This window comes from Malaclemys terrapin, chromosome 9 (genome assembly GCF_027887155.1).
Source record: "Malaclemys terrapin pileata isolate rMalTer1 chromosome 9, rMalTer1.hap1, whole genome shotgun sequence".
NCBI classification, from domain to species: Eukaryota; Metazoa; Chordata; order Testudines; family Emydidae; genus Malaclemys; species Malaclemys terrapin.
The window spans coordinates 91,386,066-91,398,765 of record NC_071513.1 but is presented as its reverse complement, the minus strand read 5'-3'; the positions used below and the strand labels follow the sequence as shown (position 1 = coordinate 91,398,765).

General features: G+C 43.0%; 1 protein-coding gene across 2 annotated transcripts in view; it reads right to left on the bottom strand.

The window, feature by feature from the left end:
* FNDC3B (fibronectin type III domain containing 3B) overlaps positions 1 to 12,700 on the bottom strand; it is a 371,221-nt gene that overhangs the window by 62,570 nt on the left and 295,951 nt on the right. For both annotated transcript variants that reach the window (XM_054039466.1, XM_054039465.1), the window contains exons 18-21: positions 8,196 to 8,301; positions 5,776 to 5,948; positions 4,210 to 4,323; positions 2,099 to 2,248 (exon numbers count right to left, since the gene is read on the bottom strand). In XM_054039466.1, coding sequence (XP_053895441.1) covers positions 2,099 to 2,248; positions 4,210 to 4,323; positions 5,776 to 5,948; positions 8,196 to 8,301 — 543 coding nt within the window. The remainder of the gene's footprint in view (positions 1 to 2,098; positions 2,249 to 4,209; positions 4,324 to 5,775; positions 5,949 to 8,195; positions 8,302 to 12,700) is intronic.

Here is a 12,700-nt window from a genome sequence, read left to right as displayed (position 1 = left end):
AGTAAATGGCACAATGTTTCCCTGGGTGGAGGGCATGAGTGTTTTGGGGAATTTTCACTAATGCTACTAATTTTTTTTTGTGGTTTTCTTTCTTTTTTTTTTTTTTAAATTTAACCAAAAGACAAACTGGCCTCCCTCCAGTCATTTATACCTGATTCTCTTCATTATTAGATTTGTATGGATTGAGATAATGATGTGTGTTTGTTAGAAGAAAGAGTAACACGGGTTAGACAAAATTCTTTATATATTAGAGTGAAAAATTAAGTTTTCCTGTTAATGTCTCTAATAGTCACACAGGAAAGAATGGTTTGTATTTTTGCCCTTTATACTTTTATTTATTATTTTACAACACATATCCAAAGCAAATCTCCATTAATTATTTAACACTTCTCGTTTGCCCGTATCTCATAATTCTACTCTCAACCCTGTTACTGTTTAATGCTCTAATGCATTTTGAAATACACTTTGTAAGACAGATACTACACTCTACAGTACAGTACTACAGTAAGGGCCAGCTTGGCAGGCTGAGGCCCTCTAGAATTCTATTGCATGGATTCCTGGTAGGCTTTAATAATAAAATGTATCTGTGTTGTTATATATTTTTCTTATCTTCTGACTATGGATTAAACTGTGCTTGAGGTGTTAAAATCTGTGTTAGACATTAATGTGGTGGAACATCTGGTGGATAATTTAAAATAAATGTACACTTCCCATCCAAAAATACCATGCAGTTGGCGGTTGCCATTTTTTAACACTAAAAAAATGTTAGAGTTCCCCATTCACCATGAAACTGGTATCACAGTGTCCTCCAAGCTCAATGAAGTCTAAATGCCAATTTAGAAGACAGAAAACAAAAAGCTTTCCTTCTCGGGCATATGGGATGTGCTTTCTGGCTTCCAGTTCCACTCCTCTCACATAGGTTCTTTCAAATAGTTTCCCAAACTAATCACCATCCAAGGTGTAAGTCCTGTGACAATGAAGTCAGAAGAATACAACAGACCATGAGTGAGGATGGGCTGTGGGGCTCTATTTGAGGCTCTTTGGCTTTGAATCAGCTGCTGAAGAATTAGAGAGAATCTTACGGGACACTTGACTTGAAAGAGTTCAAATAGAAAAGAAAAGGAATGCTTGACTGAGGGCTTGTGGCCTTCGATCAAAGAGATGAACCCTGGGTGGTCCAAGCTAAAAGATTTTCCAGGGAAACAGTTTTCCACCCTTTGCCAGCTGGGTTGGTATCTGAATTCTTGGTTGGATTTACGGCCGGTGTTCTGCCTTTGCACATAAATAAACCTTGTGGAGGAGTCTCCAGAGCTGTGCAGCCTTGTGTACAGAATTTTGCCTCACTCTTTTTTGCTAAATCTCTTCTATTTTTTTTTTCAGGGGACTTGAAAGAAGAATCCAGTTTCATCATAGGATTTATATTTTAATTTGGTTGCTTTTTATTGAAAATAATGGGAGAAGCGTAAATATCAAAGAGAAGAAGATCAATACAGACAAGGTTCAGTGATATAAATTCAAGAGATGAGGTGGTGAAGATGGCGAGTATATTATATTGCCAGCTGCAACCTCCCATGTGCATAGGAATCTTATCAGCTACTCAGATGGTTTGCTTAACTTAATAAATGAAACAGATGTTGGAGATTACTATATAAGATACGGGAATCTTTAACATCCATTTGGGAGGTAATGTCGTTTACATACCATTTGCAAGCTTGAGCCAACTCAAAATTTGGGATTATTATTATTTTTTTTTTAAAGTTTAAAACATGATGATATTTCTATTTTAGTGCAAGAGCATCACTACCTGAGCCTGCTGTTTGTCAACAGTATTATTCATTGAAATTAAAGCATGTGATGAACAGGAGCAATTTTCCAAGTCTAAAAGTTCTATTAACTCCCTCTGTTCATCAATTTGAGTTGTTTAGAATCTAAATCGTTTGATTATGCAGCTACACAATTGAGGAGAAAGGTATATTTCTTCTGATTAATGAAGTACCTAATTTTAAAGCAGTTAATGATGACAATAAAAATCCAGTGGAAGTAAATTGTGCTTACATCTTAGATTATGATCTATACCAAATATAATAAGCTTCTGTACCTGTAATCTACAGCAATAATGTGCTGCTGCTGACAATTCACTAATTTCAAAACAGGTATCTGTGCCATTATACACGAGTTCCAGAGATTCCTCATCTTCTCCCCACTCTAATCTGTATTCAGAGATGTCAGCACCAGAGCATTCAGGACTCTGCAAAACAAATCTTTGTATTTAGTAGTTCAGTTTAAAGCTGGAGGCCTATCGCATCACGTTTGACTGGTTAAGGAGAAGAATGCATAAAAATGAGTTCATAATGAGAAACCACGATCGCTGCAAATGGACACATTCTGAATTAGTGCCCTAGAATAGGTTACCAAAATGCGGCCAGTTTAACAGAACTGTGCCAACTCTGTCTGCTTGAAAGAAACTAAGATCTGGTAGACACTGGGAACTTACATCAGCATAGCTATGTCTCTCAGGCTTGGTCCACACTGGGGCGGGGGATCGATCTAGGAAACGCAACTTCAGCTACGAGAATAGCATAGCTGAAGTCGACGTTTCCTAGATCGAACTAAGTTTACTTACTGCGGGTCCACGCGGCACAGGCAAGCTCCCCCGTCAACAGCACTTCCTCCTCTCGGCGAGCAGGAGTTCTGCAGTCGACGGGGGAGCGCTTCTGGGATCGATTTATCGCGTCCAGATGAGACACGATAAATTGATCCCAGAAGATCGATCTCTACCCGCTGAATCAGGCGGGTAATGTGGACCTAGTCTCAGGGGCGTGAGACGTAACTAAGCCTTTCTCACACCAGTGTAGACAGCGGTAAGTTGATGGAAGAATTTTTCCAAAAGCCTACCTACTGCCTCTTGGGGAGATGGATTACCTACACCGACGGGAGAACATCTCCTGTCAGCGTTGGTAGTGTCTAGACTACACTGAAGTGCTATAGTGGTGCAGCTGCAGCTGTGCCCTTGTAGCGTTTTAAGTGTAGACAAGTCCTAATTCACAGAAGTGAGGACATTTACACAGCAGGCACTGTAGGATTTAATTTCCATCAGGACTTTCACAATAAAAACTTCTCCCCACTCGGCGGACTGGGTAGCAGCACAGCCTTGAACCATACAGAAAAGTTTGCTTCTAGACCGGGATTAGTGGTCTCAATAAACCTGGGGGAGAATCATGCCTAAATGATGTACTCAAGTCATTAAGAAATGAACAATTATATTTCCCAGAAAATCATACGAACCAGAAACTACTGTTTCCAGCATGGAAAGAGGCCTGCAGCACTAGGTGCCCAGTGAAAGCCAGCCATCAAGCTGATAGCCTCTCTGATTCTACTGTACTTGGCCTAACACAGCTAAGGATGAAGGTGAAGTTTAAGCAGTGCGGCCCTTGATGTGACACACACTTCAGTATCACAATATTATAAAAGATGTTTTGCCTTTCATGAGTCCAAGTGAGCAGCAGGCTCTCTTCCTTGGGGACCCTCAGGACAACCTGATTACACACTAGAATCTATATATGTCCGAAAGAGTCCCCAGTTTCGGGGGGGGGGGGGGGGGGGGCGGGGGGAGGGAGAAGAGGGGGAAAGATATGAAAAAAAACATGTAACTCACAGAGGAAGTTGATAGAGTTGGGAAATGAACTTACATCTCCTGAGTTCCAAACTAGTGCCTTATTCACAAGATCATCTTTCACCTCTTGTCCTAATGGTTTAATGTGGTTTTGATATGAAACCAGGTGACACCTGACTATTTTGGGAGAGTTGCTTTGACATAGCAAATCTCTCAGAGTTTGTTTGATATCAAGGACTCTAGCCTCACATAAAATGTAGCTGAATAGTTGACTTCATGATTCCAAGACAGTCAGTGTATTGGATTCAACATGCTAAAATCCTGGAGAGATCATTCTTTACCGACCTATGACCTATATTGAGATGAAGTGATAGGAGATTCCCCGTGTCTCCATTCTCAAGCCCCTAATAAACCTGGATGACTCAAGATCAGCTCTAAAAAAGAAAAGCAGGGAAGATTATTGTCTGTATGTACAAGAGTATTTTTGAGTGGGCTGAGATTGTGAACTGCTCTTGAATTAGCTTTTAAGTACTGATGATCACATTAGTTTAGACAAGCAAGATAGAAATCACACATACAAAGAGTGTTTGTCTTACCTCCCAGCTTACAAGTACACACGTGTCAGACACAAAGGAAAGGAAAGGTGCTTGGCACTGGCCGGGTGGTCCTGCTGCCGTGGTGACTTCTGTAGCTTCAGAATATGGCCCATACTAGGAAGGGGTGGAAAAAAATATTACACACATGCACGCGCAAAGGGGTTTCATAAGCTGTACATAGAAATATCCTTAATGTAACAAATGTTCTTGAAGACAGATTAGGCCTCTAATGTACCCCTTGCCAATGTACAGCTTATCTTGACATGCTTCACTTCACCTCACTGGTGTGTTTAGAAGTAGCCTTGCTTAATGAGAATGTATGGTTTGCCTAAAACACCGTCAGTCCAAAGCTATTTCACGGGAAATGGCTCTCTCTTAGCTTTTAGGTCAGTCAGAACAGTTAGCAAATCAGACTTTGATATACACACACAATTAATTAATACATAAGAAAGAAATTGATATCTTATCAATTTGCAGGTACTGTTTATTTTTCAAATACCTAAACTAATTTTGGTAGTTTTTCCCCCCCCCATGATCTGCATTATTTAAAAGCTTTACGTTATTAAGAGCTGAGTAACTGTCAGCAGAGACCCTGCTGTTGAAGCATACAAATCTTTAGAAGCCTAATAGATTTCTTGGGAGCAATCTGATAGCAGATTAAGCAATGCATTAGACTGCTTGTTCCCACTGAGGATACATTTTCAAAATGCTGGGAACGATGCTCAGACAAAAGAAGACAGGGCCCAATCCAACATTGAAGTCAACTGGAATTCTTCTGTTGATTTCAGTGGACATAGGATCAGGCTTTTAATTCCTAATGGGATTAGGTAAATAGGTTTTACGAGAAATCTGAAAAAAATATACGTACCCTATGTTAAATTAAAGCACATTAAAAACTATTAATGAACAAAACTACTTGTCCAAAGACCTACTTGAAATTACTCAATCATAGGGTTATCAGATAGCAACCGTGAAAAAACGGGACAAGGGGTGGGGGGGGTAATAGGCGCCTATATAAGAAAAAGTCCCCAAAAATGGGACTGTCCCTTTAAAAACAGGACATCTGGTCACCCTACTCAAGTATTGTTTGCCTCTATAAAGATAAATATCTTTTCTGCTGTTGTTAAAGATGTGTGGGCCAATATATCTCTTCAGTACGGTTCTAACACACTTTAAATGGTAGACCAGTTTAGCTGAACCTATGTTTAAACAGAAATGCCATTCTCAACTTTGGTTTAAAGGGCCACTCTGGATGGGGCCCTCTGAGTCTCAATGCACTGCCTTCTCCCTGAGTTTCTCCAACTCTTTCATTTCATTCTCCACTTTTCTCCTTTCCCAGATACCTTCTTTTCTCTCAACTTTTTTCCTTTCCCACATTCCCCTTTCCCCTTCATCTTTCCGCTCACCAGCTATAGCTGAGCTAGTGTATGACACTGCCAGGATAACTGCTCTCCCATATACATGTTAAGAAATGTTTTGAGAAACAAAAACAAAAACAAAAACACCCTCTTCTGGCATCCTTCTTCGGACACTGCTGTTCATGCTGCACAGAACATTAAACCTTACCCCTCCGTCATTCAAAGCTCTCACTCTGAACCGATATGTTGTTCCAGGAAGAAGGTTGCTGACCGTGCACTCTAGATCAGGGCCATGATACACCTCAGAAATAACCTCTTCTGGTTCTGTCATTTCCACACTATACTCGGAGACTTGACAACCACTTTCTGACATAGGGACATCTAGAAAGAATCAGTATAATTTATTTATTGTTGATATAAAGTCACGGGTGTACATGATGATTATCATACATTGATTCACCTTGTACCACAAATACGTACCACCTCTAATGATATTGCCTCTTTGATAAGTGTTCCACACCCAGACATATGTAAGTGGGATCACTCACGTGCATCAAGCTATTCATGTCTTAAACTATTTATAGGATCAGACCCGCAGCTAGCAATAGCTAAGGGTCCCATGTTGTAAAGCTCTACTATTCTAATACTACAAGTAGGCCCATTTATGTCAATGGACTTTACTGGTAGCAAGCACAACCCCCATGGTATACTACTGCACATTGGGGGCTGATATCTGCTCTTCCTTTAATTGCAAAGCCATAAAACATAAAAACATAAGACTGGTCATACTGGGTCAGATCAAAGGTCCATCTAGCCCAGTATCCTGTCTTCTGACAATGCCCAATGCCAGGTGCTTCAAAGGGAATGAACAGAACAGGCAATCATCGTGTAATCCAGCCCCTGTCGCCCATTCCCAGCTTATGGAAAACAATGAAACAGTAACTGTATCCTCCTTCAATACAAGGTATAATTACACTAATATTGCTAAATGAAAACATAAGCCTATGGTGATTTTTTAAAGTAACCTTAAAATAAGGAAATATATCATAAAAAGCTCAGTGGGGCTAATTTTGCTGTCAATACACACAGTTTTGTGCAGACCAATAATGGAATGGACTCATTGGCTCTTAAATAATTATAATACATAGCTCTTACATAACGCTTTTTATCCATAGATCTCAAAGTGCTTTACTAAAGGTAAGTTAGTATCATTAGCCCCATTTTACAGATGGGGAAGAAGGCTCAGTTCTGCATTCTCTGAGCAATTCAAAAGCCTTGGCGGAATCAACGGGGATTTGGGGTGTATAAGGATCACTTGGACAGTCCATAAGCTTCATTATTTTAACAGCCCACTGATATCGTGCGCTTTATTTTGGCTACTCATCTCCTTTGAATGGCTTTTCAGAAAATATACAATTATCTGCCACTCCAGCTACCCAGTGCTGAGCTCTGCAAAGTTGTGCTCAACCACAAAGTACTGTTTGCTCCAAACTAACATGAGACCTGGAACATGAGTGCAACTTAGACTTCATGCTGGACCTGAGATACATTTGTCAAATGGAAATGGTGTTGAGACAGACTGAGTGTAATAGTGTCTCAGGCCTGGTCTACACTGGGGGTGAGGAGGCATGGGGGGTGTCGATTTAAGCTACGCAACTTCAGCTATGTGAATAAAGTAGCTGAAGTCGACATACTTAGATCTACTTACCGTGGAGTTTTCTCGGCGGTAGGTCGACTGCTGATGCTCCCCCATCGACTCTGCCTACGCTTCTCGCTCCGGTGCAGTACCGGAGTCAACGGGAGAGTGCTCGGCGGTCGATTTTTCATGTCTTCACTAGACGTGATAAATCGACCCCCGCTGGATTGACTGCTCCAGAGGTAAGTGTACACATGCCCTTAGACACTTCTAACATATAATTTAACAGCGGGCTGTGACCTTTTAAAATGCCACAATTACTATTTCATTCTCACTGAACAGGCAAGGAGCTGCTTTTTATAGAACTATGCTGGTCACGTCAACTTAGTATATTCATTTTATTGCACCTTTGCCTTAATAAAAACTTTAAAATAAAAATGCACCTAATATTTTCAATGTGTTCTGGCTCCGTATAAATTATTGTGTGAAATTCTGAGTGAAACAGAACGTTGTGGCTAGGACCGCAGTGAAATAAAATGGATCTCAAGTGATGTGATATTTTTGTAATGAAAGGCCAATGGTCAGAAACTGTTACAGGCCCTGATCGTATAGTACTGACATAGGCATAACTCCCCATTGACTTCAGTGGGAGCAAACAGCAGTATCAGACCCAAAGGAAAAAATAAAGACAACTAATTTCCAAGAGCCTGATACAAAGCACACTGAAGTCAATGAAAAGTCTCTCACTGACTTAACTGGACTTTGAATCATGACCTAAAACATTGTTTCATCTACTGCAATTTGACACAAACCAAGTAATAAAAATCAGAATGCGAAATCTTAGATGTATTTTAATTTTATAGCAACTTAGTCTTTAGATCTTGAGAGTAAATTTATTCTTTAAATGGTGGCTGAAGTTTTGGTCCAGATAAATAGTTTCAAACCAGGTTTCTGCCTGAAAACTAGAATGGCTGCAAGTACTAATCACTTACCCCACTGTAGCTGAACTTCTTTGTGTTTTGGTTTTCCCAACATTCTTGGTGGCCGACAGTGACCCGGTGCAACACTAAGCGTACGGACGGGTAAACTTTCAGAACACTGGAAAAGAATATGACCTAAGATTAGTAATTCTGCTGAAAACACATCTACGAACTGGGAACAATGATGTGAGTCATGATCTTCACAACAAAGACATTTCTAAAAAAATACTATTTTGCCAGACAAAAAAGAAACAGAAAAAATGTAGGCTCAGAGACTATCAAGTGGTTAGTTAATTTCACTAATATGAGCATTGACACATTTTTATTAGCATCATTCATATACTGTTTTCACTAGTATTCGTGAATATTTTAGTAAAGGATTTTTCACTTTTTTACTGTATTTCCCATGACTCAAGAATACTGTGTACAAATGAGCTCTCAAGAATACCAGGTACTAAAAGGCTCTTTAATAGAGCAGAGGAAGGCATAAGAAGAACCAATAATTGGAAGCTGAAGTTAGACAAATTCAAATGAGAAATCAGGCTTTTTTTTTTTTTAAATTGATGGTGATTAACTGTTGCAACAAACTACCAAGTGAAGAGGTGCATTTTCCCTCTCTTGATGTCTTCAAATCAAGACTGGATGTCTTTCTGAAAGATATACTTTAGCCTAATACAACTTATGCTTTAGTCAAGCATAAAAGAGAGTAATTGTGGAAACAATTAGTGGCCTGTGATATACAGAAGGACAGATTAGATGATCTAATAGACCCTTCTGGCCTTAAAATTAAAATATGATTTTTTCATGGTAGGACAATGTCAGTAACAGCTGCGAGAACTTCTTTTTGATAACATTCAGTTCAAGAATGTTATTTTCCTTTTCGCCCTATACTTCCCATGGTTGATCCCTGAAAAAGCACTTCTTCTTAGGTATACTATGCACCCCGATGGTGTCCTCAAACCTAAGGGCAATACTTTTAAAAGTGCCTTGGGAGCCTAAGTTCCAGTGGGAGCCTATAGCATAACAGCTACTAAGGTTTGGATCCTTCATATGCATCCTTGAGGAGAGTCACTTGCATTCACTACTTTGTGCAGCCCTCTACTGTAGTAACAATATTACCTCGAGCTTTCAAATACTTAACCAGATGCTTAACTTTATGCAAGTGAGTAAACCCATTGAAGTCAAAGGGAGTTTTCAGTAAGTAAAGTCTGCAGGATCAGGATCTTTGTTAGCGTTATGATGTAGAGAAAGGAACACAGTGCAATAGTACACTACATTCCAGAGCATCTGAGTCCATGTGGATCCAGTCAGTCACAAACACACATGCAAGATCCAAACAGCAGCCAGTCAAACTGAGAAATCCAGAATGCTTTTCATTTATACTTTTGCTAAATATATTTAATAAAACAATAAACTGAAATAGGGAGATGCCTGAACACAATGGCAAACTATAAACAACTACACAGAAAGCATAAAAATATAATAGCTGTACGTACAAATTACTGGGTGAAATTATATGGCCCGTGTTATGCAGGAGGCCAGAGTCGATTATCATAAAGGCCCTTTCTGGCCTTAATACTATATGAATATTTAGGATTTTTTCAATATGAAGTAGAACTAGGGTTACCATATGTCCGGCTTTTGGGTCTTTAAATAGCCGTCCGGGGGGAATTTGTAAAAAGCTAAAAATGTCCGGGATTTCCCCCCGGACGGCTATTTAAAGACCCAAAAGCAGCTGACAGGGCAGCCACGCTGGGGGGAACCGCGGCAAGCCGGCGCCGCCATTCACTTTTCCACCCTAGGCCCTGGGGCAGCACGCAGGTGAGAGCTCCTGGCGCTGCGGTGTCAGCCCACTGGGCCCCCCGCTCGGCCGGCAGGAGCCTGCAGAGCACAGCCCTGCCCCTGCCCCGGCACACAGAGAGGCAGGGAGGAGGTCTCGCTCCCCTGCGTGCTGCAGCGGGGCAGGGCTTGTAGACTCTGTCAGAGAGACCCCCCGCCCCTGCCCCTCTCCCCTCGACCCGACCCTAGGAAGGAGCCAGAGGGACTGGGAGGGACCTGCCTGCTGGATGCTTCCTGGGAGCCACTCCAGGTAAGCACTGCTGGGCTCACCTGGCCCCCTGGCAGGTCCCTCTGGGGGGGCTCCCCTCAGACCCACTGCCCTCAACCCCCATCCTGTTCCCTCAGCCTCCCCCACAGTGTCCCCCCACCCTCAATCCACTGCCCTCAACCCCCACCCTGACCCTGTTCCCTCAGCCTCCCTAGCAGGCTCTCCCCTCCCCCATCATCTCACCTGACCCACTGCCCTCAGCCCCCACCCTGACCCTGTTCCCTCAGCCTCCCCCGCAGTGTCCCCCCCGTACCTCCCACCCTCAATCTACTGCCCTCAGCCCCCCTGACTCTGTTCCCTCTGCCTCCCCCTGAGTCCCTCCCCTCCCCCCATCATCTCACCCGACCCACTGCCCTCAGCCCCCACCCTGACCCTGTTCCCTCAGCCTCCCCCTGTGCCCCCTACCCTCAATCCACTGCCCTCAGCCCCCGACCCTGTTCCCTCTGCCTCCCCCACAGTCCCTCCCCCCCCCTCCCCTCGATCATCTCACCCTGCATGGATGTGGAAATCTGTCCCGGATTCCAGGCTGTCGTTAGCCCCTGGGGCAAAAGATTTGCAGCCTTTGCTCAGACCCAAACATTTTCACTTAAAAAAAAAAAAAATACCCAAACCCATCCTGACACCCATCTGCTCTGTCCAGATTTGCTGTTATCCCTGTTGAGGCCAAAGTGGTTTGAAAAATTAAAAATCCATGACACCATTGTGTTGCTTCCCCCTGTGTTGCTCGTTAGTCTGATGGACCTGCCGATAATGAATAATGATGAACCCTGGGAGCAATGTGTCAGGCAGTCTGTCAAGTAGGAAAGTGAATGCTGAAGCCCTCACAAAATGCAGAGGCTTTTCTTAACCTGAGAATTGAAAAAGAACCAGATACCCTGCATGGGTTTGAAGTGACAAGAGCCTAGCGACTGACTAGAGCAGCATCAGGTTTGAAGTGATGAGGAGGGTCTGTGTCATGAAGTCTGCATTTCCACTGAGGACTCTTCCATCACCAGGGTAGCGCTGGTGCAGGTCTGCCGCCCGGCACAGCAATGCTGAGAGGTGCCAGTGTAGACCCGACCCACTGCCCTAAGCTCCCACCCTGACCCTGTTCCCTCAGCCTCCCCCGCAGTCCCCCCTGTACCTCCCATCCCGAACCCACTGCCCTCAGTCCCTGCCCCCATTCCAACTGCCACAGTCTCCCTGCTCCCCCCAACCCACTGCCCTCAGCCTTGCCCTACCCCAAATCTCTTCTTCAGCCTCCCCTGTCATCCCACCCCTATCGCTCCCACTGCTGTCCCACCCCCTCAACTTCCCCCCATTCCAGTCCTGCTCCCCTCTGTCTCATCCCCTCCAGACCATGTCCCTCTCCCCAACCCCACGACCCTCCCCCGCCCCATCCCACTCTACACAGCTCTCTCTACCCTGTCCCATTCATGCTCCCCTCAACCCCTACCCTATTCCCCCCATCCCAGTCCTGTCCCATCCCCCTCAGCCCCCCCCCAGTCCCAGTCCTCTCCCCCTCAGTTCCTCCACCCTGCTTCCCTTGGTCCATCCCCACACACCCACCGACTCCCTCGACCTCCCTCCCCGCAATCCCACTGCCTGGACCCACCCTCGTCCCACTCAGGACATGCATGAAAAAGAAGCAATGGGTTTAAATTGTAGTTAGGGAGAGTTAGGTTAGACATTAGGAAAAAACTTCCTAACTGTAAAGGTAGTTAAGCACTGGACAAATTACCTAGAGAGGTTATGGAATAGCAGTCATTGGAGTTTTTTAAGAGGTTAGACAAACACCTGTCAAGGATGGTCTAGTTGTTATTACTCAGCCCTGCCTCAGTGCAGGGGTTTGACTAGATGACCTGTTGATGTCCCTTCCAGTCCTACATTTCTGTGATTCACACTGAATTGCCTTGTGCCACTGTCTAGTAGTAGTGGCACACAGTTCTCTGACATGCAGGTTTATAAAACTGTAGTTAATATACAGTTTAGAGCATAGCAATTTTAAAGCTCTGCATGTTCAGACCAACTGAGTTGAAAATTGTGATCTTGTATTCAAAACTATTAAGATGTGGGCTGAAATAAAATCAGCATAAATTGCTCAACAATATCAATGGGATCAGCATTGCGCTGCTATATATTGTAAAACATTACAGTGAAATCTTGCAAGTATTACATAGCACGCTGCCTTGCCCAAGTGGTAACTAAGCACAACATCTTCCTGTTTCAACATTCTTAACTTGTATCCCTCCTAGAAGTTGTTTTTTTTCAAAGACTGAATGCTGCTAAGTTGAGTTTTAGCAGGTTTTTGTTCTTTTAAACTACAGCACTGAATGTTATTCTAAAATTGTTTTCCAAATATTCTTAAACTCCCAGTTTATCCCCCGCTGATGTTCATTGTGAAAAGTATTGCAGGTCTAATAATATCTGG